The sequence below is a fragment of the Haliaeetus albicilla genome, chromosome 11, assembly GCF_947461875.1.
Source record: "Haliaeetus albicilla chromosome 11, bHalAlb1.1, whole genome shotgun sequence".
NCBI lineage: Eukaryota > Metazoa > Chordata > Aves > Accipitriformes > Accipitridae > Haliaeetus > Haliaeetus albicilla.
Window position 1 is genome coordinate 41890038 of NC_091493.1, and position 26150 is coordinate 41916187.

Genomic DNA, 26150 nt, shown 5'->3' on the forward strand with positions numbered 1-26150 from the left:
GTTGAACGTCATGAATTTCACATGGGCCCATGTCTCGAGCCTCTTTAGCTATTTGGTCACTGCTCCCCTCATTAATTAAAACACTGTTCCTTGCAATGAAATCTTAATTGTTGAGAATTATGAATAGGCTTCTTTTTTGCTGATAATTTTGCTAATGAATAACTTCCCTTACACCCCCAAGAAATAAGCTTTGAACATAACTGGAAAAAATCCTCTGTCACAATCTTCAGAGTGTGAAGCAGCATGACCACCATACAGAGAATTCACAGAGTTTTTCAAGGCAATGAACCAATGTCAATTTGCTGAAAGCAAGCTGATGCTGGCTCTACCAATATGCAGTTCTACTAAACACCTGGCTTTGCCCGGCCAGAATTCAATAAGCAAACCTTTTTCAGTTACTGACCTTATTCTTCATAATTACCTGTTCAATCATCATTACTGCCTGATCCTCTAGACGCTCAGGTGACTTATACAGCATTGTGTGCAAATGAAGACGGTTAAAAATCAATCTTAGATGTTCTTGATACTGCCCACCGTTGTTTAGATGTATAGCTTTTTGCAAATGTTCCACAGCAGCCTCTATTCTATCCCCATCTTCTTCAATACGAGCTATTTCCATATGAACTTGGCAACGCAACAAAGTCAACATGCTAAGGAACATGAATTTAAATGTAAACTGTGAAAATGAGGCAAACTAAAATTCTTAGACCTAAAAATTACCCCAAAGTGAAACTCAATAATTAAGAGTGACTCCAGTATGAAAATAGACATTCCCTTTTTAACTTGTCTCTTCCATTTTCACTGTCAATTACTGAAATTTTTAATGAAATTACTTAGACAACTTAACTGCATTTTACTTCCATTAACCCTGCATGAGAAAACACAGCCATGAGGAAGCAACACATCTTGTAGACTAACTGATGATCTTTGTATATTAGCAGAACTCTTTTTCAGTACCACACTTAAGCTACCACTTAGGTCTGCAAATCAAGTGAACAGATTTTCAAAAGTATTTATTAACTCCCAGAGAGAGCATGATGTACTGGATAATGGCCACTTTTGATGGAAGTTCACTCTCTGTTCATAACGTTTAAGTAGAAGCATAATCTAAAAATCTGGCCCTGGTTGTACTAGCTCACCACTTTTAAAGATTTGTCTCACCATAGGTGTACACATTCACTGTAGGCAGTGTCTTTGCCCAGGTGTTGCTAAAACTACTCTGTGAAGTCAGCATGTTTTCAGTGAATACTGCATGTTCTCCAGTCTCAGGTACACTATGCTCCCTGTCCATCACCTGCCCCAGGAAGCTGTTCATGACAGCTGTGAGCTCTACATGCTACTTTAGATTATTTCCGGGAAGAAAAACAAAAATCAGATAAATGAAAGCAATGTTATGAAAAATAGAACAGAAAGAAGGTTTTCCAGGCTATCAAATGTCATGCCAAAGAACTAATGTATGCCCACTTCAGAGCTAAGCTGACTAGGCAAGTATCGCCCTTTTACTGCAGAGCAAAGTAGTTACAATTGAAGCTACAATAAAAACAAAAATGAAGGCAGGCAAATTAATAGGGACAGGTGGCTTCATTCAATCTTTAGTGACAGTACCACCTCAGAGCTGAGGTTGAGTCTACTGGATTGTTAGGAATATACAGATAACAAAAGCCAAAACCCCAACCCCCCCAAAAACCTAACCTGCAAGCATTTAGAGAAGAATTGTCACTACTGACATTTAGTACAAATATTAAAGTAGCATACGCTGATACTGTACTCTTCACATGGAAAGCATAAGAAATGCTTGAATAACAGTACAGCAATACAATATAGCGTTTTTATACATGTGTATATCTGCTTCTTCAGGCTTCTGTTTCCTCTTTACGCAACTAAAAAATAACATTTTAAGAACAACGAAAATATATAAAAGTATTACAGAGGAAGGTGAGGAATCAGAAACCACCTACTGTTCTGCACAAATGACAGATTATGTTGACTGTAACTAGCTGTACTACAAAAGTTATGATCTGTGTTCTTAGCAGTCAGCCTATGTATAGGTCCAAACTTAACTAAGTACCACATACTAAGGTTTACTTGTTCCACTCAAATTAGCGAAAGAGGTGAAGCTGTTTAGGTGCTGAACCTTAAGTACAGCATAACAGCAAACAGAAGAATACATCTAAATACATTATACATTTTCTTAATACAGTAGGTTTTTCAATTAAAAGAAGTATCACCGAAGATACAAAAATAGTGTCTTGCAAGAACTGTCTTATTTGATATGAAACACAGAAGCCATATTGTTTTTTAACAGTAATTTTTTAATGGTATGTTTTTAACCAACAAAAATGATGTTAATACAAGAATCTAAACCACATTCCAACACATTTACTCATACTGCAGCTTTGGAAATTTCTCATATAATTTTGATTATAGTATTTTTCAGTTCCTAACAAATTTCAGTATTTACTATAGGCCATTAAACAGATTTTGCCTGAAAGGAACCTGTATTTAAAAGATTAACGAGGAAATGTATGTAATACACAGATGTCCATTTATTACAAGCTAGTGAAAAATTTTCAAAGACACTTAATGTCACAGAGCTTGAGCTTTTAAATGAGTTTGATGCTCAGTCATTAGACCTTTCAAGTAACAAATAAAAGAAGTATATAGCATAAAGTTACCTGTCAATCTCTTCAAGGACATCAGCAACAGATATCAATGGCTTTCGCACATGTTGATGCAAATTGCGTTGTAGCAGTGGTAAGCACAGATTCCACTGGGTTGCAGAAACAACCTGAATCACTTCAGGATCTCCCAACTGAACTGCATGTTTTAAGGTTAACTCAAGATTTTTAATCAGTTCCAGCTGAGTCTACACAAATGAAAAATGAATTAGCATATGTTGCATTTAATGAATACAACTTCTTATACATTCCTCCCAATTTTAATCTTAGGACTGTTTCCAACAGAAAGCAGTCCCTCAGCCAGCAGACTTTGGAAACTTTTTTTATTTAATAATTTTTTTTTAATAATTTCTTTACAAAAAACTTTTTTTTTTAAATAGGCATTGTTAACTAAGGAGTATTTCTTTTAGGTACTCCATACTGCTATTACATATTTCAGGCAGAAGTCTCTCAGCTATTCCCCTTTCTTATGATAAACAGAAATTGGTAACTGAGAAATATTTGTGAATTCAGAAGGCTTGCCTTTTTTTTCTTTTTTTATACTAAGCTACAAATGCAGTGTAGGAGAGGAAAAAAATAAATATTATGAATGGGATTTGCCATACTGTCAATAAAACTTGGTTCCTATTAAATCTAAAAGCAAATCCTTACCTACAGTAACAGACAATCACTAATTATTAAGTTCTTTTTAGAGTTTATGCGATTAAAAAAAGTAAAAAGGAAAAAATAAAACAAAAAGCCTCTGCAACTGCATACACTGTGTAGGAATATTTAGAAATACCTAAGTATCTAAACATCCTATTTTTTATTTAAGCAGTATTAGTAGTGTTTCATATTATGAGGAATTAATGAAATTTTTTTTTCAAAAGGTGAATAGAATTTCTGAACTACAAAATGAGAACAGTCATAGATAGGAGTAAGTTTATGCACTAACACTATGGAGTTCCATGAAGCATATTCATACTTACTGGTTTAGGAACTTTTGGTGCCTCTAATAGCTGTTCTAAATTCCTCATTGTAGGCATCTATCTAATCCCATTGATAATATTGACAATTTGATGATCTGAATTATAAATGAGTCAAGTGACTATAGAAATACAAGAACATCCTCCCCAGTGTGATAATTTACCAGGAATAATCTGCATATCTCTGACATAAGAATTTGTATGACATCACCCATAACATGCAATAATAGTTGAGTTGGACTCCATGATCCTTATGGGTCCCCTCCAGCTCAAGATATTCTATGAAAACACCTCCCATAAACGTAAAATATGAAAACAAGAGAGTGTTGCCTTTGCATGCCTCAATGCTACCATCTCTACTCTTGGAAAGTAATATGTTATGAACCTTTATAGTCAGACAGAAGACTTAAGAGAGGAATATACAACTGTTGTTTATTTTTCACTGTTTTCTTCTTGGCAGCCCAATTAGAAAGAATATAAAGTTTAAAAGAATTTCTGATCAGTATAATGTAATTAAGACACAAAAGCCAAATGCAGTTTTCAATATTTAAGAGATTAAAACTTTTACTTTTCTCTCAAAGTTAAAGAACATACCTCAACGACTCCTTTGGTATACGTCACAATTTTAGTGCTGATTTTTTTTACTTCGTATTCACATTCCAGGCATTCTATTTCAATAAGTTTCCCTTGCTCCTATGAAGTATTAATATATAAAATGCTAATTCTAATAATTAAAAGGGAACACAATGAAGATTAGACCCATGCAATTACACTAATAAAGCACTGTACTTTCTTACTGAAAATCCCACTGTACTAGCTAATTAACTGAAACAATAAAAGGGGAGTAGAATTTGTTGTTTGAACAGCAGTCACTTCTTACTAAGCTGAAGCTGCAAAATAACTTTATCAGGATTTTTGAAATTGTTCATTGCCAGACTTTGCAATAAGAAAACCAGTGTACACTTGATTTTTCCTATACTGTAATTTTATTTCTGTTCTAGTAGATTTTTGCTCACTAATGTTATTAATAAGTTACACAAGTGGAACAAACCAGAGCTAGTCAAGACAGAAAGGATACATCTTGATGGGTAGTGCAACTTTTAAGTGAAAAAAGAGGTGAGATTTTTAACACCTCAGGAAAGATCTGGCTGTTAAATCATACAAGTTGTATGTATGGATCATCTAAGATACTTTGTATTTGGTTTCATATGGTGCAGTAGGAAAAGACAGACAGCATCTCCATTCGCCATTCATTATGAACTATTATCAAATTACTCAGCATGACCTTTGTTAATTTAACATCCCCAGACTGGAAAACAGATGAGATCTTGAAAAACTTAGATGAATGTAGAACTGCCATGATCTTGTAATGACAAATACGTAAGAGAGATGGAATTCACGTTATTGCTGAGAAATTTGTCAGTATTGGCAAAAGCCAAGGAACTGGAACTTGACATAGATTCCTCTCGCTCTACTGTGAAGAGGTCACTGTCAAAATGATGCCAGGCAATCTGAAGATGGTCACTTAAACACCCACTAACTCTAAGGGAGAAGAGAAGGTTGAAATAGTAGCAAGGCTTCTCCACTGCTGCTGCAGAGGGGATACTTGCTATTACTGTCTATATGAATACTGAGACTAATTCCTTGTGAATGTTTGATCTAGGGGATTTAAACACATCTTCCAGTGGAATGCCATGGAATTGTGTATGATTTTAGACTTGTGGGAAATTTTCAGAAAAAATGGGCCTGAAGCAGACACTTGAAATAAAAAAATTTCAGTGAGGAGAAGTAAAATTTACACTACAAGTAACTCAAAATAGGATCACTATAATAGAAATTTGGAAATACATTTTGAAATTTCTTTGGCAGTATTTGACACTTATATTTCCTTGCATACACATTTCAGATGAAAACTGAAAACTTACTCATGGGGATCACAACACAACCAGGCACGTTTTCATACATTTTTGTATCTGAAAAACATACTGATTTTCTGAATACAGTTCTGTTTCTCAACAGCGTACTTGTTTTGGCTGGGATAGAGTTAGATTTCTTCATAGTAGCTTGTATGGGGCTACATTTTGGATTTGTGTTGGAAACAGTGTTGGTAATGCAGAGATGCTGAGCAGTGCTTACACAGCGTCAAGGCCTCTTCTGCTCCTCACCATACCCCACCAGCGAGTAGGCTGGGGTTGCACAGGGAGTTGGGAGGGGACACAGCCAGGACAGCTGACCCCAGCTGACCAAAAGGATATTCCAGACCATATGACATCATGCTCAGCAATAAAACTGGGGAGGAAGGTTAGCGGGGGGGCGCTGCTCGGGGACTGACTGGGCATCAGTTGGTTCATGGTGAGCAATTGTTTTCATTTGCATCACTTATCTTTTCCTGGGTTGTACTTTGCTCTCTGCTATTTTTTCGTCATCTTTTCCTTACAATATTATTATTATTGTTATTGTTGTATCTCAACCCACAAGTTTTCTCACTTTTACCCTTCCTACTTTACCCACCCCACTGCAGGGGAGTGAGCAAGCAGCTGTGTGGTGCTTAGTTGCCAGCTCGGGTTAAACCACAAAGGGGAAGGAACAGAAAAAACAAATCTCAGAGCCAGCTGGATGTAAGAATCAAAAAGGGCATACACATTGAAAGACCAGTTATTACAGAGACCACACAAAATTTTAATCTAAGAATACCCCTACAGTAACATTATAATAAAAATACTACAGAATAATAAAAATTATTAAATGTTAGTAAATAACAAATCAATAGTTTGCTGGAAAATGAATCATTCCTACTAAAGAAAACTGGGAATTTTATAGGAACAAACACTATCAGAAAAGAAGCACACAAAGGAAAGGATTAAGGAGTGCAGTTTGCAGTACAACGTCTCCATATTCCTCGCTCCAATGAGAGAACTATATTGCTTAAGTTCTACCTTCCAGAAAAGGTAACAACTCTGGGCCTTTTTTTCGGCAAGGTTTTTTGAACTCCTCCTTTCATCAGTCCCCTAATCATGCTCCAGACAAATGCTTTGTTTTCTCCTCATCAGAATTAGAATTTGTATGCTGTTCTGCAAGGTTGATATTGTACTCAAAGACTGAAGTGAATGTACATAACATTAACTGCTTTTAGAGCTTACATCTTGGTGACCAATTACAATCTGAATGGGTAAACTGGTTAAATCTTCAAAACCTGCAGGCAGCATTTAACTTCCAATCAAACTGTTCCACAGATAACATTTAAAAAACAGAGGCAAAAATTTACAGTTGACGTTTTGCCAAAACTAACTGCACTACTAATTACTCTATTCTACCTATATCCTACCTTCTGACCTTTTATCTCTCTACTTCAGGAATAGATCACTTATCCAAGTAATTATTTATATTAATGAATATATAAACAATACAGAGATGGACAGAAGATCCCAGAACCATCAGTACTATTTTTAAAGTATAATCACAATGTGGGGGTGGGGGGTGTTAAAAAAACCCAACAAAACAACTGTAATTAATAATAATACTTACAGTAATCCCAGCTCTCTTCAAATCAAGTATACAATCATATGCAAGCTTAATGCAGTTTACTTTCATAGAAAAACGAGCTAATTCCAGAATCAAAGGAATCCTTAAAAAACAAAAAAGTCACTTCAGAGAATCTGATATTGCTCTTTTATGGAATTAGAAAAACACTATATAAGAGCAAGTTTGTGCAATATATCTGAAAACCCTGAAGTCATCTGAATATTAGAGGACATGTGATTATACTAGTAATGCTCACAATTAACAGAAAAAGGAAAAAGATTAAAGTTGGCTACATGAAAAATATCAAAGGTCATCTGTTTATGGAAAATAATTAGTATGCACAAACTGTTCCTGAAGAACATAAAAAACACAAAATGAAATGTACGCAGCACAAAGATGCTGAAATAGCAATCAAAGATTGCAGGTAGTTCTGTCAACTGGCAAGCAAAACAGTCAAATCCATTGGTCAGTTATTTAGGAACTAGGAACACAGAGCACACACAGTTGGAGACTGTATTCTAAATGTTTGGATCTCCGTAAATAACCAAATGAGCATAGTGTACTCTCTGGGATACGAGAAGTAATGAGATATCTGAATATTGTCAAAGAAGATTTAATTTAACAAGTAAAAATGTAGTATTACTTCCATAAGTAACAGCTGTGATATAACTACTGGAATAGAGAGTTCAATTTAGTCTGCATTTCCGAATTCTGTTGAAGAATTGGGAAAGGCCCCAAGAAAACCTAAAAATGAACTAAAGTCTGAAAAGCACTTGTCAGTTCTAAGACCTTTTAAAAATCTCGTTTTATCTACAAGAAAGGGTTATGGAAAGATTTAATCACGTTATACAAACAGCTATATGGAAGAAGATATTTAATGTTGGGTTCCTTAATAAAGCCTAATAGGACCTTTGTCTTTTTTTAAGATGACCTAAGCATTAACACAACACAAACTGTTATAACTAAGTACAAGTTCACTCTGTTCAGGGTCAATGGGTGGAAGCAGGATCAACTTCAGCGTTAACTTTCATGGGGCTATGACAAGTAAAACTCACTTCACACTGAGAAGAGACGCTGGAGGTACATCATATTGTTTCAAAAGTACATATAAAGAATTCAGATTTGCGGTGGCATCACTTGGAAATTCATTTGTGTCCCACTGCCTGCAATATATTAGGAATTGATCATAATTTTTCACAGGAAATATTATTGCATTAAAAATTTGAAATAAGTCTCCTAACTTCAGAGTGGATGGCTCTTAGACCAATGTATCAGTGGGATGCCTGGATTTTGAAATATCAAAGAAAAAAAAAGAAAAAAATCAAGTCAACAAAACCTACTTCAGTATGCCAAGTAAGTTACTCAGAGACAGCCAGATACGAAGCACAAAGAACATTCCAGCGTGAGAATTAATACTTCAGACAGTAAATTTTATTCCAGAAGCAAAGAAAAATGGTGTGCAAAACTCCTTCCCTATAAGGTCAACATAAATTAATCTATTGTTACTAAAAAAAGAATTAACACTTTTAAAATTGGGGAAGTGTTGAGACATTGAAAAAATAAAATTAAATGACATTTTGTTATGAAGCCTAATTTTTGGAATTGTTTTATGCTTTTAAAATTTAAAAGTTTAAAAAGTATTACGCTTCCCATCCTTGTGATTCATGCATTATATTTTAGGTGTGATTTCCCTACTTCATCTTTGCTCTCTTAAACATGACTTGTGTACTGAACCACAATCTGTTGGATACAAAAATATCTTGCAGTCTCTTAAATTCTTTCACCTGAGAATATCTGTACAACACACTATTCCCTACATTCCCAAAGAACTATCTCACTTTTCAGCTGAGGCTGACATCTAGACAGGCCTGACAGTTACTACCCAAACTGTCATTATAGTTTTCCTTTTGAGAAATTAATCTTTGCAGTAGGTTCTTCTACTGGTATATGCAATACCAGAACCTGACCCTACCTCTGTAATATCACGCATCAAAGTACAAATGGAAGGATACATTTTAATACTTACAATTTTAACATCTGCATTTTATAAATAACCAGAAAATGGATGGAATTTTGTATTTCCTTCTCTACCTGGGAAATATCCATCAGTTTGTGATATACCTATAAAATAAAAATTTAATTATTAATTAACTGACTAAATAAGCAAACAAAGGACAGACATTCAACAGGGCTAAAATAAAGCAGGTATGTTGACTATAGGCTTTTTCATGGACTTTAAGGGCAGTGAGGCTACTACGATAATCTATGTTGTTCTGCACAGATCACCTAGTAGAGCTATACTAATGGTCACATAGTGAGGATCGGAAGTATTAGCAAAAATTTAAATGTGGAACTAACATCTGAGCTAGAGTTCCAATTAATGCATTTTTAATAATACCTTTGGATAGCACTTATTCTGAAATTATCTCATCCAGTTACAAGAAATGATCCCTATTCAAATTTATCTGTAACTATAACAAAAAATATTATGAAGAAATGACAATAAACTGCAGTTACTTGAATTTAACTGTAAAGTTACACACTAAATGTGTGCACGTCACTTCTTCTGACTCTCTCACGCTGACTGCCCATAGCAATCAGTACTGATTAATTAAGCTGTACTGCAACATTAAGTTTTGCAGGACTTAAGCATGCTTTTACTAAAGCACTCAATAGTGTGGATCATACTTCTGTAGCCCTGCTGAGACACATAGCCCAAGTACAATTTTAGAACTACTTTATACTCCTGTTTAAGGCCACTGCCAAATAGCTTTACTCAACACTGCATCTAAAAAATACAAAAGTAATTTTGAGCTTGCTTAAATGTTATTGCTTCATTAATATCGCACCTCTGGAAGGTTGTATATTGGTTCTCTTAAATATCAGACAACTTTATATTATAAACATACGCTCTTGAAATGCAGTGATTGGGAGTGGACAGAAAAAGACAATAGACAGTGTAGCAGAATGAAAGAAAATATGACTGCATCCAACTTCCAAGTTTTATTTGCCTATTTCTGCTTTTGCCACATTCGTCTTCACCCTCTTATTTCCCAAATTAAGGGCATGCAAGAAATGTGAACTATTGTCATATGCTCTGATTCCTAGAACTATTTATAGGGCTCAAGTTGGGTCATTTCAGTACTTATCAGCATGAGAAAAGTCAACAGATGCTAAATATGCCCTCAATGGCATAAGGCAGGTTAAGTTGCACCCACCACATCTTCTGTGTTAATAGTAATTATTTCCAAACAGAATTTTTAGGGTTAGCAACAGTTATCCCAATGGTATTATGTATTATTTTATGTTATAAAATAACATGGAGCAGGAAGGAAACAACATATTTAACAATTATAACTATGATCTTATGAAATGTAGAGAAAAATCCTGTCTTACTGGGAGTTTAAAATATTTTACAGCATTACCATTAGAGAAAATATCTGAGAGTATTTCTCTGGAACATTTTCTTTAATAAAGATTGCTGCAGTAGATGAAAACTCTTTTGCTTCTTTCAGTTTTGAAGCATCGAGGAAGCACTCAAGTAAATTTCTGCAGATCAAATAAATATTTGTATTAAATATTTATTAATGCTTTCTGAAATAATTATTTATATTTTCTCAAGAGACTGTTTATATTCAAGGTACCCCGCCTAAATGCAGTACAAGTGATTACTGCTATAAAGCACTGACTCAACACAAAAGAGATCCTCTGACTTCTACATCTTTGTTTCTTCCAGAGATATACAGCTGTTAACATACATTTATTGCAAATCACAAAAATAATCTTGGAAAAGGAGACTTTTGTGAAAACTTTTCTCAACAGGACACCTGGAATTAAAACAATTAATTAATTAAAACAATACATTTCTGTGAGATGTATTCTAAGATTCTCCCTTAACTACTGGAAAGGCTAGTATTTCAAAAGCATCTAGGAAAAGAAAATTATTAATGTTGGGAACTGCAAAATATCTACTGGATTTTCAATACTTTATCTGATTTAACTGGAAAAGAGCCTGTGATTCCATTAAATAAATTAACAACAACAATAGTAATAATAAGAAAAAATAAATGCTACCATTAGTTTTATAACACAAACACATTGTGTGCACTTGCTGGTTCTCATCAATGCCTCAGCAAGAGTATGTTTGGTACAAAAAAACCACATGCACAGTATTCTAGATAACCTTTAGCATACCCTTTGGAATGTTTTGTTACTTAATTTTTTATTTCCCTCCAGTTTCAGCTTATAAAGAAAATGCTCCATAGCAATAAACCATCAGTCATAGATCAAAGAAACAGACAAGTTCACAAAGAGAAAGGAAAAAACTGTGGCAGAAGTGTAACAGGAACTGGAAACAGTCTGTATAATACCAGACCAAAACATAGCAGAAAGTATTAATTTATTCAGTCACTTAAAACCCAGCAGTTAGAGCAGAAAGTAACAACATACATGTCTATTTAAAAACTCTGTATTTGTACCTACCTTTTAAAATTACATTTAATGACGTTGCATTTTTCATTTCCTTATACACACAATAAGAACTCTGAGTCATGCTTAATAAGAACATCCTTGAAATGGGGAAAATAACTACAACGTACTTCTTCAGCCACGAATTTTCGTCAGTGAAATATCAATTGCTAAAGATTCTGACTAGAATTATTTAATTCAGTGTAAATTACATTATACACACATACACTGAACAGTTTGTATGCAGAAAAACCTATGTATTTCCTAAATAAAATATGAAATTGGCTGACAAGTTTCAGTTATGACAGACATAAATGTGGAAGGCATTTTTATCCAACCCTAGATGACTAATCTCTTCCCTAAAAATTATTAGACTTTTAATTCTAAATTTTTTGCATAATACTTAAAGCTATTCTGTGAATTCATCTTGTTGGGAGCTTTAACTCCTGAATAACAATCTATTTCCCAGAAAGAAAACCTGTTGGTTTAAATCTTAATAGCTTTGTTTATGTAAGTGTCCTGGTTTCAGCTGGGAAAGAGTTAATTTTCTTTCTAGTAGCTGGCATAGTGTTATGTTTTGGATTTAGTATGACAATAATGTTGATAACACTGATGTTTTCAGTTGTTGCTAAGTAGTGTTTATACTAAGTCAAGGACTTTTCAGCTTCTCATGCCCAGCCAGCAAGAAGGTTGGAGGGTCACAAGAAGTTGGGAGGGGACACAGCCAGGACAGCTGACCCAAACTGGCCAAAGGAATATTCCATAGCATATGATGCCATGCCCAGTACATAACTGGGGGCAGTTGGCCGGGGGGGGCCAGATCACTGCTCAGGAACTAACTGGGCATCACTTGTTTTGTATATTCCAATTCTCTTATTATTATTGTCATTTTTATTATTATTATTTATTATTATTATTGTCGTGGTTTAACCCCAGCCAGCAACTAAGCACCACGCAGCAGCTTGCTCGCTCACTCACTCCCCCCCCATCCAGTGGGATGGGGGAGAAAATCGGGAAAAGGGGTTGAGGTAAGAACGGTTTAATAGAACAGAAAAGAAGAAACTAATAATGATAATGATAACACTAATAAAATTACAACAGTAATAATAAAAGGATTGGAATATATAAATGATGCGCAGTGCAATTGCTCACCACCCGCTCATCGACATCCAGCTAGTCCCCAAGCAGCGATCCCCCGTCCCCACTCCCCCCAGTTTATACATTAGATGTGACGTCACATGGTATGGAATACCCTGTTGGCCAGTTTGGGTCAGGTGCCCTGGCTGTGTCCTGTGCCAGCCCCTCCAGCTTTCTTGCTGGCTAGGCATGGGAAGCTGAAAAATCCTTGACTTTAGTCTAAGCACTACTTAGCAACAACTGAAAACATCAGTGTTATCAAAATTCTTCGCACACTGAACTCAAAACATAGCACCTTACCAGCTACTAGGAAGACAATTAACTCTATCCCAGCTGAAACCAGGACAATTATCATCATCACTATTTTCTTCCTTTCTGTCCTATTAAACTGTTCTTATCTCAACCCCTGAGTTTTACTTTTTTTCAATTCTCTCCCCCATCCCACTGGGTTGGGGGAAGTGAGCGAGTGGCTGCGTGGTGCTTAGTTGCCAGCTGGGGTTAAACCATGACAGCAAGTTATTCTCTTTTTCATAACTTTTGGGCTCTTATTTTGCCTAAGACTGGTTAAAAGAAGACCTATTTCATTTATGCTTTGAAACATTAGGCCAAGCAGTATATCTAAATTAGCAGGGGCAGCCTTTAATTTAATACTGAAGAAAACCACATATAATACTAATTAGAAAGGAAAAAGCTTGATCTAAATGAATTACATTGATAAGAACCATACAGTACCAAATTATACATTAAAGCATGTGACCGACATAAAAACCACATCACTACTGATGACAACTCATCTCTGTATTCTTAATTCCTGTATTTTCAATACAAATACTTATTTTGCTCACTTGTTTTTCATAAAGTTTCATTTCAACATACAGTTATGGGTTAACAAGAGGAAAAAATAGTAAGAAAGATAACTTAGGTTAATATATATAAAATCTTCATAATGAAGAAGAAGGAAATTAGAAGGCATCCTGAATATGTTCTCACAACCTTACAAGGCTGTTTCTTTCTCTTTAGGCATCGGAGGACAGAAGAGATCTTTGTTCATCTATTTAAATGTTATGTTTCCTTACATGAAGAAAATAGTTCTTAAAGAAAATGGAAGTTTGTCCTTCTCCACACTTAAAAGGATAGCACATAAGCAATGACTCCAACACTACATCCAAAATGACTGTGATATTTCAGATTGGACCTAGGGCCTAACTGCCTCTGCCACTAAAATTTTAACCTCAAAGTAAATATTAAAATGAAGCACCTTTTATGTTTAAGTGTACATTTTATGTATTAAGCTTTCCACAATAAATGTATCTACAATGTTACCAATGAAACATAGATTATCAAAGGCTACCTCAGGTGGCAGCCATATGTACAAGAGGACTACAGGACGCCCATATGAAAAGATGTGATTAAACTTACATCATGAGTTCTGCTCTCCATTCATTGTCCTGCTCTTCGGTTTGGTTTAACACTTTAACAATCTGAGAAAGGCTGGGAATAAGACAATAGCGGAATCCAGGCTTAAGATATGGCCTCACAAGTTGCCAGTAAAGAACTGAGGCATTATATATCAAAAAATAATATCTGAAAAACAGGAATCAAGAATTTAGTATTTCATGGACTTAGATAAACATAAAATTACAGATGGAGTATTTTAAGACACTTTCGAGAAGCAAAACCTGGAACTTTTCCTATGTGTTTAGATAAGAACCAATCCTGACTATGAACTGAGAACACAAGTACAGCACAAGAAGAATACAGTAACTCTTGCAACTATACTCTACCCAGTAATTAACCACTTAAAATAAGCTAACATGGTGCTCTCCTTCTACAAAGCATAAATATGAAAGTGGAAGAAACGCTTAGTGATATCTTAAGCGGCCTTAAACATGTTGATTCATCTCATTCAATTAAGACTGTTCAGTATTCTTATATTGTTGCAGCACGCACAGCAGTTACAGAAGTGCAGTAACAAAATTGAAGGAAAATCCACAAAAGCAAAAAACAAACACAACTCCAGGTACCTAGGGAAAATCTGAGACAAACAACTATGAAAACCTAACTCAGTAACATTTCCTGAGATTTAAAGAGTTAAACCTATCAGTAGGGCCCACCTTCGATCATGGCTGGCAAAGTCTATCGCCTTCATAAAAAAGAGCACAAACTTTTCAAACTCTTCCTAGAGCAGAACAAAAAAATGTTAATGCAATTTGAATATGTTTTTTTTTAAATCAGTACATTATTTTCCTATTTCAATATGTTCACAGCTCATAGTTTTTATTTTCAGACCAATCTCAGATAAAACATGCTGCCATAGAAACAGAATAACTAAAAATTGGTAGCATTGCCTATTACTATGTTTTCCTGATTTCAAATTTTAAGATCACATTTGTAGTTTCTTTCACTTCTGCCAAACTTTAATTATCAGGACTGAAATTTTCCAGAACTGCAAAGCTGCGTACTTTTTAAGCTTTCAGCAAAGAAAGCTCAGAAACTTCCAAGAGCACAGCCGGGGGGGAAAAAAAAAAAAAAAAATTGGCTTGTCCCATTAAAAAATGTGAGCTATTTTTCTTCAGAAAATCTCCAACAAGAATTTGTCAACTGAATGGTGCGTCAGGCATGCTCTTTTTATCATTAAAGCAGCTGGGAAGCAGCTTTTCAGGGGAGGACCTGGGGGTCGTGGTGGACACCAAGCTGAACACAAGCCAGCAGCATGCCCTTGCCGCAAAGGCAGCTAACGGTGTCCTGTGCTGCCTTAGGAGGAGTGTTGCCAGCAGGTCGAGGGAGGTGATCCTGCCCCTCTACTCAGCACCGCTGAGGCCGCACCTGGAGTGCTCTGCCCAGTTCTGGGCTCCCCAGTACAAGAGGGACGTGGACACTGTGGAGAGAGCCCCGTGAAGGGCCGCAAAGATGATGAAGGGACTGCAGCATCTCATATGAGGAAAGGCTGCGAGAGCTGGGACTGGTCAGCCTGGAGAAGGCAGCTCAGGGGAGATCTCATCAGTATGTACAAATACCTGAAAGGAGGGTGTAAAGAGGATGGATGGGATTGTAAAAAGGGATTTTTGAAAGCCTAAATGAAAGATGCAGTGGAAACAGCAAAGCAGAGGTGGAACTGGATGGGCAGGAAGGGGATGACACCAGAAAGCTCTCTAGAGTGAGACAGAACAATTAAAAACTCTGAGAGTTGGGACTGATTTACTGGACTCTGGGACTGGTATAAGAAGGCTACTGAGCAATAAGTGGGAACTGCCTAGATAAAGAGAAAACCAGGATTAAGAGCCTGAGAGTGTGACAGATGTGCTCGACCCCCCCTTAACCAAGCCAGCAGCAGTTTGGTATAGGCTCCAAAGGAGGTCATAGCCAGGCCAAGAACTCCTCAAGGAAACCCACAAAGGAGCAGAGCTACACAGTGGAAGTTGTGGGTACAAGGAGTCTTGTGCATACCTCTCCCATTGTATGCAATTTGACTACAAGCCAACCACTTTATCCCATAAATATGACAGCCTAAGTGAGCTGCCTTTGAGCTCTCCCTGCTAGGCAGTGTGGCTGCGTGGAGGTGATCTCCAGCAACGAGATCTTTTACCAGAAACAGATTATTGCATGAGCCCAGTTTGAGTTCTCCCTGGATGGCAACTGCACTGCATGCCAGGCAACTCCCCCCTTGAGCAGGGATGCCTCTCTGTTAAGAGATATCAGTCATTTAGCTTAAATAAGCAAGTTTTAAACAGAATGAATCACTTAAAGTTATAATGTTGTGTGAGTTAGTAAGGTGTTTGCTTAGCTTTACTTACTTAGCATGAGTAGCTAGATTTGCTGAAGCCTAGGCCGCAAGCTGTAAACTTTCACTTAGATTTACTGTGCCTACTTAGTCAAAACAGGGGCCTCCAGAGCCAGGGTAAATCAAAAGATAAGGAGGCTTCAAGGCTACAGCCATCAACAGCACCTGCAACTCGACAAGATAACAAATGGCTTGTCTGGAGACAGTGAAGAAATCCAATAAGGAGTCAGAAGATCTCAGACCAGAATCACTATTGGACCAAAGGGCCCATGGAAGGCACATGAAGAGAGTGTGAAGAATGCGTAAGGGGCAGGTGAATGGTCTGTAAGGGTATAATTGCCCAGGGCTTTCTTCATTCTGGTTCTTCCTCTCCTCTCCTCCTCCTCCTCCCCATCACCCCCACCTCCAGGGGCACCCAGCTCGAGCTGATCCTGCTACTGTACCACTCTATAATTATTTCTTTTTATAAGACTCAATGCCCGAGAGTCTGTTTCAGGAAACCAAGGGCTTGAACTTCAGAGCGAACTAATGCTGGACACCTGGATGGATCGGTAAGTGATTAACAGCATGCTAAACTTCAAAATCCTAACTAAGTGATATAAAGGATTGATTGTGCACATATAATCTTTTAGGCATAAACCACTGACCAAATCTGAGACTAAGTCTGGATCCAGCTGCACCCAAACTCCTCTCTGAGATGGAGTTTAGAAAGCAAGGGATCCATTCTGAACCTCGTGACTCAACGAGAGGTTTTCCTTACCCTTTGAATCTTTTAGATATAAACCGTTGATCAGGTCTGAGACTAAGACTGGACCTACCCACCCCTAAGCTCCATCAAGAATTTAGAAAGCAAAGGGGTCCATTCTGAACCTTGTGACTCAACAGGAGGGTCTCTCTCACCTTTTTGCATCTCCAATCTCCGTACAAATCATGGAAAATCAATTCTAACTCAATTTTCCTTTGTATGTTTATCCCATGTAGTAAGTAACAGAGTGAACCTTGCCATCAAACTCTGTTAAGTTGCACTTTTACAAATTCTTTAAGTGATCTAAAACACTCATCCGTGACAGAGAGGTATTAGATACTAACATAGAAAAGTTGCACTTGGCCCTTAAGAATATAAGCATCTTAATCAGCTAACAAGGATTCCTTAGGATAGAAATCAAAATAAGGACAAATTTATCTTTTTTAAGTGAATGATAATTACTGGTTATACAGCATGAGATGTTGTGCCACTCCTATTTTCATAAATGATCTAGGAGCACAGCAGTGAAAAAACTTTACAACTGATACAAAGTGTATCTTAAAAACACATTACAATACACAGCACAAAGAACCAAGTTATGATTGCACATACTGGGATGGTTCTTAACTTCCAAGAAGTTAACAAGAGTCAAGAAGGAAACAGCAAAATTTGGCTCTAAGATTTAGAAAACATCACAGAATAGTTTGTTTAATTTAGAAACATAAAAGGCTAACTGGACATTAGAAAATACTTTTCAAATGTGTACGAAGTTTTAAAAGGACAACAAAAGGATCAGTAGTTCTGCACATGCACTCAGAGAAGGCAAAGAAAGTACAGATAACGTAATAGGGAAAAGATTCTAGCTTCAAAGTTAATTCAAACACTTTATCCAAAGAAACTACAGAAAAACCTGTCAGAGAAATTTGTGAACACAAACAACACAAACATCTGTTAAGGCCATTTTAGGTGGTCAGATACCATTGAAAAATTGTCAAAGCTGAGTGACCCCAGTATGAGCACAAGTAAAATACCGAAGAGAGAAAACAGATCCCACTCCATCTTAAATTCAGTAGGAGGTAAAAACTGCTCATCATGTATGGACATGGTATCACCGCATAGAAGCTTTCAGAAGCAGAAGTATCCTGCTAAGTTGCTACCAAAAAGCTTCATCTCTAATTTCAAAAGCCACATCCAAAGTACTACATGGGAAGGTTACTGATCAGTGGTGGAACCACACTGCCACAGAAGAGAAATGAACTGTACAACCTCTCTGAGGGCCCCTTTAGTCCTCCATTTCCCACAATTCTGTGAAATGCTTTGTGTGATCCTGAATAAAACTGGTAACTGTTTTACCAGTTACAGCTAAATTTGGTCTGAAAGTATTATATCAATGTAAAAAGTGAAAAGGTTGACTTTAAAACAATCAACTGCCTGAAAAATTTTGCAAACATTTTTTTTTCCTCCCCAAAATATTTGCAATATTAGTCTAATTCAGTTGGTAAGGTTTTTTTACTCCCAAACTACCCGTTAATATATTTTCCTTTAATTTTTCCCACAGTCCTGGTTACTCTTGTGTATTTTAAATGACTGAAAGCAATACATAAAAACCTAGGAAGAAATACTCTTAAAAACTGGCTTAATATAATGCAACCTTCATGATTTCTCACCAAATTATCCGTAGAGAGTGGAGTGTGCAACTGGCCTTGGCACAAATACGCTCTGCCAAGAAACTGGTTCACAGGATATCTTGTTTTAAAATACATCTGTAGACAGTCACTGCTGATTTCCAGATATCCCAGCTAAGACCAAAAAAAGCATTTTAATATTTAAAAAAAAATGCAACAAATACTTAACTAAGAATCATTAGGTTTTAAAAATGCATGCCTACTGAAAGCGTAACATCTAACTGCATACCAGTATGCAAACAACATTCCATAAAGCTGTGTATCAGATCTGGTACAAACCCATTAAGATTTAAAATTTAAATCTAGACTTTTGTCATTCCAAATGTATAGAAAAATAGCTCGTTTATTTAACAAAGCTCCTGAATCACTCGGTCATAGAACCCCTTACAGTATACAAAAAAGTTTCCTTTTTTAATAGCCATTAACAGAATTGTTAACATAAAAGCAAAATTCTTAGAATAATTTTTTTTTAAAAGGATGGGTATTAGCCAGCAGGATTTTCTATGGATGTCAATGTTGGACCTCAATTTTCAGATAACAGATAGAATTTGAGTGGCTTGCAGCTTGGAAAAAACAATAATGTTTTATTAGAAACTCTGTCTACTTGAAATCCAATCATTTGTACCCATGGATTGAAAATTTAAAAATACTTCAAAATTAAGAACCTCTACCACATTTTATAGAAGTGAGCTCACTTAGCAACAATCTTTCATAATTAGAATCTCACCTTTTCTTCTTTTGCCCAGTAGGGACTGTTCAAAAACACATTTTCTTCAGTCATAACCAAATGGCTAACATCAGTTTTCCATAACAAGAAAAAAACAGACATGGCAAACTATTTTATATTGCTATGGTATAACTTGCATATTTTGGTCTAATTATAAACTTCACAAACCACAGTGTGCTGTGAAAGAATTGATAATTTAGAGGCTGAGTTTTAACTGAAAATGCATGTTTAAACAGTTGTTCTCCAAAACCAGAAGAGTGTAATATTTTTCACAGGTACCTTTGGGAATATTTTTAAGTAGGAACTTTAACAGCTGTAAATACAACATGTCATATAAATGTTTTTGTTCAATGTAGATAAACTACCTAAACTACAAACCTGAAATGCTTGTTCAGCACATAAAACATATAAGTCTGTGCTGAAGTTATCTGATGAGTCAAGTGCAGATTTTCCCTGACTGGCTGATTTGATCAACTCATAAGCGTTCTTCAAAGCCTGAACATCTGAAATAAAAAAAAAGAATAAGGAATGTAACGGACAATTTATGCTTCAAGTTGGACTGACAGACATGACTGCATTATTTCAAGTGAACTATATGGCATCTTGTTTCTCCTTTACAGAAATAAATTATGAACGTGTAAGGATAATAATGTCAAGCAAATGTTGTTCAAAGTTAGCCACAGTTGTAAGATGAAGTGTTAGCAACTCTCTTGCAATTTAAAATCACTGATGTTAGCACACAAGAAAGTGAACTGCTGTGAAGGCCTGATTTATATGTCCCTGAACTCTTTCTGTTGACAGAGAAATTCGAGATTAGATCCTTAAAGTTGTTCTGTGAAGTAAACTTGACTGGAAGAAAACTAGATTAAATTAAGAACGCTACAGCAGTTACTTCTTTTCATGGCTAAGAAGCAGGTTTAAAGCACTGAGAGGAAGAGCACGTTTTCTATATATTTAGAAACAAAACCGATCACGATCAAGCGGTTTTAGTGTTTAAAGGGCGATTTTTATTTCACTTATTTTTACAGAGGGGCAAAATCTCGCAACCGCCCGACATCTTACCTCGGCGGCTCTCCGCCGCCAGCAGCCGCTCCCTGACGGCCAGGTCCATGCCGCCTCGGCCGAGCCCGGCGCGGCGCGGCCCCCTCCCGCCGCGCCCCGCTCCGCGGGCGGGCCGCAGGCGCCACGGACGAAGCTTCGCCCCGAGACGCGGGGCAGCTCTGCGAACCGAGCTCGAGGCCCCGGGGATGCCTTTTCTGACGAGACCGTACGAAGGCCTCCCCGCGCAGCCGAGAGAACCGGCCGCCGAAGGTGCCCACCCGGAGAGGCTCCCGCGGCCGCCCCACCTCCCCGCCGCCGGCCGCCGACCCCCTTCCTCCGCGCCCTCCGCCGCCCTGGGCTGCCGTTGCCCCTCTGGGCGCTCCTGCCGCCGCGCGTATCCTAGCAGCGCTCCCGCAACACACGCGCCCGCCGCCCCGCCTCCGGCCCCGCCTCACTGGAGGGACCGACGAGCCCCGGCCGGGTCCGCGCCCGCTGACCGCCGCCCGCTGCCCGGGAGCACTGCCGACGGGCCCGGGGCAGGGGTGCCGCCAGTCACGGCGCGGGGCAGGAGAGCAAAGGCTGCCGCAGGAGGAGGGGCCGGAGCACCCGCAGCAGGCCTGTTTCTGTCCTGCCGGGGAACAGCCACAGCAACAGCCGTTACCAACGGTCTGCACCGACGTCTGTTGCCGAAAAAAGGTAAAAACATTTTCCTCCGGGAAAGACTGCTGCTAGCTTTTAGCGGTGTTACTGCTGCGGCCTATGCCACGGCATAGATCTCTTACTCCCCCTAAAAATCAGTGCATTCAAGCATGTAATGCACGCTTCCATTACTAAGCGCACACAGTATAAAATCACTTCGCAGTCAGGTTAACCCGGGTTAACAAAGGCAATGATTGCTAGCTTCCTGTAGATAAACGTCTTGCTAAGAAATGCTATCACCAGTCATTTTTGTCCCTGTCTTGAGACCTTCTAACACAACCGTCTTGAAATGAAGCATACGCTACCAGCGACTGAAGCTTTGGGCTCAAGCAGAACAAAATGCCAAAGGACGTTTGGATCGTGTCTGCCAATGCAGAGAGAATCCGTAGGCTAGGGTATGAACGAATCTTTTAAGACTCATTTCACTGTATATCACCAGGCACAATTTTATAATTTAAAAAAATAGACCTTCAGATAACAACAGTCCAGAAAAGAGATACGGTCAAAAAAACCTGGAAGCTCCCTGACCGCACTGACATCAAGGCATACCAAATAAAGAATTTAGGCCTTCACAATTTCCCCCCAACTGCTTAGTCGTGGCAGATTCTATGAGGTAAATCACCATAGTCATAAAGACATTAAAAAGGCTTACATATATAAATTCAATTTTAAACCTAAGCTCTTTGCACTTTGAGCTAAATTGAAATTCTGTACTGGTAGGGTGTTCCAATCTTGATGGACAGAACACATTCTGAAGTGCGGCATTGCTGATGAGTTTCAAAAGACGTTCCTTGGAGTCATCCTCAGCTGAATGAAAGATGAGAATTAGGACAGGCCGTAAGGGTGACAAACAATACAAATGGTAAGTGCAACAAATTCTTATGCTGCAGGCCCAGCTACTCAGCAAGTCACACATACTCTACATTTCAGAACTGTAGAAGATCCTTCAGTTTATGAAGCATTGGAAACATTACAAATATATAAGGACCTGTAAAGGATTCAGCAGTAGACTCCCACCTATTGTCCATCTGTTCTCCTACCTACTCCTCTCCTCTCCACACAGTCCACTGAAATTAAGTAACTGTCTTGCTTGTATGAATGCTAACAAACAGAAATAAAACTCATCTGAAAACTTCAGGTGGGCAAGAAAACCCTATAGCAAACCTGTGGCAATTTCCAAAGCAGAAAGCAATATATTGGTCTTGTGTAATTATGTTAGGTAGTTATGGCAATGGCTTACTGTGACTTACCATGATATGCTTACAACGTTTGTACCCAAACTTCGTACCTCTTAATGCATGACTCAGCTACAGTCCAGCCACTTCTTCTTGATGTTGTTTGGCAGAATCCCAGACAGAGGTAGGACTAGTATCTACCGATATAAAAATCAAGATGTGGAAACTCTGCACATATTGACTCTAGAAGAAGCACTCCTGAAATGTAGATAATAGCCAAAATGGCACCATATCCCCAAATGTAATTAAAAATTACTGACTGCTACATAATGAAAACTGGTCATATGGTTTGTGATATAAAAGAGAATATAAAAATCTACTAATTATGTCATAGTAAAATGACCAGGAAAATACAGACAAGAAACAAACAAACAAACAAGACCAAGTTAAAATCACCCACCCATTTGAATTAATTTGGAAATTAACCGAAAGGAATTAAATCAAAGAATTGATGGGGAAAAAAAAAAAAAAAAAGAAAGAAGTGTAGAGCTGGGGGATGGTCACATTTTACTTAGCTAAGCTTTCTGACTTTTCTTAAATTGTAACCCAATATAGAATGACTGTGGTACTCCAATCTGGAAATTAAGAAATAGGTATTCATCCTCCCAGTTGTTATCCAACAGCAGTTATGACCTCCCGACAACTTAGAGATAGAAACAGAGTATTCCTGGTTTGCCTTTTGGCTAATTGCTGATAGCTTTTGCTAAAGGGTCTTGGTGTACCCTTTACTGGCACTATAGTTGCCTCTATTTGTACAAATAAAGAAATTACAGTAGTTGTATTAACCAGCGTAATTAAAACTTAAAAAATACAACATCTGTAAATGGTCAAAAAGAAAGTGTATCAAGAAGGTTACTTCACACTCCAGTTGCCTTTTATAGGAATTCTTTCAGTTTCTTTGAATAGATGAGGTACTGGATAATGTGCCTGATTCCAGTCCTTCTACAGGCAAGGTGAGTCTAATGAGAATGGGAAATAGTACAGACCTCAAATGAACCATTGGTTTGCTCCATGTGCACTAGTTTTTTAATTATAATTATGTCGTGGTTTAACCCCAGCCAGCAACTAAGCACCACACAGCCGCTCACTCACTTCCCCCCCACCCAGTGGGATGGGGGAGAAAATCGGGATAAGTAAAACTCGTGGGTTGAGATAAGAACGGTTTAATAGAACAGAAAAGAAGAAAGTAATAATGATAACACTAATAAAATGACAACAGTAGTAATAAAAGGATTGGAATGTACAAATGATGCGCAGGGCAATTGCTCACCACCCACCGACCGACACCCAGCCAGTCCCCGAGCCGCGATTCCCCGCCCCCCCCCCCCCTTCCCAGTTCCTAAACTAGATGGGACATCCCATGGTATGGAATACAGTTGGCCAGTTTGGGTCAGGTGCCCTGGCTGGGCATGAGAAGCTGAAAAATCCTTGACTATAGTCTAAACACTACTGAGCAACAACTGAAAACATCAGTGTTACCAACATTCTTCACATACTGAACTCAAAACATAGCACTGTACCAGCTACTAGGAAGACAATTAACTCTATCCCAGCTGAAACCAGGACAAATTACCTCCTGACTCTTTTGTGCTCTGGTTTGCAGATTCAAACATCTTACTTCATGTGTTATGAGCTTATCCTTCTCAAAGGGCTTTTCTGTAGTCTGGTTTTTTTAACATGTAAGAAAGAACAAAAATGGTTTTCTGTATCATTTTCTCATCTATTGCTCCTTTCCTTTTGCTCTATGCTAAGTATCTCAGGGGAGCTTAAGGCCAACTGCACCATCTGTACTGCAGATGCTGTCCCATCTCATGATGTACCCTGGAATTCATGTATGACTCTGAGGAGACTAGACATACACATTCCATTTATCCCCAAGCTGCATACTAACATAAAGCCAGGAATGCACATAAAGAAGAGCAACAAAGGGGAGAAACAAAATTTCTAGGCAGCAAAGAGATTTAGACAAACTGGAAGCGTTATCTATAGACACTATGCATCTTATCCTTTTTGTTCAGAAGTTGATCATGAACAGATAACTTGTGTTAAATTAATTTCCATTCTTAATTCTCTGAATAAGAGTTTCAATCAACCTATTTGGATTTAAATGTTCCTAGAAAGCACTCATAATCAAATCACTGGAGCAGTAAATCTACTGAGAAGTAGAAGTAAGTATTTTAGGGGGAGTAGGAGACAGCAGACAATAAAGAAATATCCGATGACACAATGCATCTGTTGTCTGTGCTGTCATTACTTCTTGCCAAAAAATAATGGCTTAACGTATCTCCTCTCCATCTCTGCTTCTGATGAAAATCTAGTACTTACTGAGCAGCCTAAGAATGTAACTAGATCAGATCAAAGGTCTCACCAATTAGCTTTCCTTTGACAGAGATGAACAGCAGAAGGCTAAAGAAGAGTTTAGAGCAGGGTATTGCAGTATTTCCTCAGTAAGGAATCCCGTAAGATTCCAACAGCTCATGACCAGCAACCTTGAGCATCTAGCCCTGTTACAGTCCCGGTGTTTTTAATAATCTGTGACATGCTTTCTGTCATGAATTTGCCTTATTCGACTCTTTGAACACATGCAGACTTCTGTTATCTATATTATATTGTGCCAGTGAATTTCAGACTTTAACTAAATATTGCATGGAAAAGAACATCACAAAAAGTACCTCCAAAAAATATTTTAAATTAAAAAATGTAACTTTACAAGCCAAACTCTGCCAGGAATTAGTTGTGTGTGGTTTTAACTAAGCTCTGGCATTTGTTTGAGAAGAATTTGCATGATGTTGAAATTAAGAATCTTCTCCCATCTGAACCACTATATGGAAATGCTTGTAATAAAAAGCCTAGAATTGCTGAAATACTGTGTTTCTCTGTAGGTAGCTCTGCAGACCAAATGATGCACTGTAACGTAATGTAAAAAAAAGAGATTACTTAGTGACTTACTCAATTTATATCATGTAAATGATAGCAGAATAGGATATCTCATGTTGAATGTTACACACAACTGCTCCAAGGCAATCATTATGCCACAATATGAATACATTAACTTTTGATAATTTCTAGTATCTTTCAATGTATAGTATCTACAGTTATCTGAAATTAACTTTTTTAAACATGCTACTTCAGAAAAGCAAACCCCAACAATTAAGCACTGTATAGCTATAGCAGAATATTTAATTCTACCAGAGAAATAACGTACCAGGGCTTGCTATGAAACATCATCTTTAGAACATTAAATACACATGCCACTTAACTTTCGAAGATGTACGTGAATGTGGTTAGCATTACAGGGCTGTACCTTTACTTGTCTACTTCATAATATACACCTCTTCACATTGTTGCTTCTCTACCTCCTTTGCCGGGACGAGTTTGCCGAGAGGCGGCGCCGTGCCATACCACTGTAAGCTAGTAGGCTAAGAAAAAGCACACGCTTCCCTCCCAGTACAGTGCCTGTGGAGACGG

At 37.7% G+C, this 26150-nt stretch overlaps 1 protein-coding gene across 1 annotated transcript in view; it reads right to left on the reverse strand.

Moving 5' to 3' along the window:
* The window catches only part of CFAP46 (cilia and flagella associated protein 46), a 91838-nt gene extending 70937 nt beyond the window's left edge, over positions 1–20901 (reverse strand). Inside the window, exons 1-12 of the mRNA XM_069797318.1 lie at positions 20770–20901; positions 20086–20210; positions 18963–19094; positions 14884–14948; positions 14189–14353; positions 10591–10714; positions 9192–9286; positions 8221–8328; positions 7169–7268; positions 4238–4336; positions 2676–2866; positions 422–650 (exon numbers count right to left, since the gene is read on the reverse strand). Of these exons, the coding sequence (XP_069653419.1) occupies positions 422–650; positions 2676–2866; positions 4238–4336; positions 7169–7268; positions 8221–8328; positions 9192–9286; positions 10591–10714; positions 14189–14353; positions 14884–14948; positions 18963–19094; positions 20086–20210; positions 20770–20818 (1482 nt within the window). The 5' untranslated portion in view covers positions 20819–20901. The remainder of the gene's footprint in view (positions 1–421; positions 651–2675; positions 2867–4237; positions 4337–7168; positions 7269–8220; positions 8329–9191; positions 9287–10590; positions 10715–14188; positions 14354–14883; positions 14949–18962; positions 19095–20085; positions 20211–20769) is intronic.
* Positions 20902–26150: the final 5249 nt, after the last annotated feature.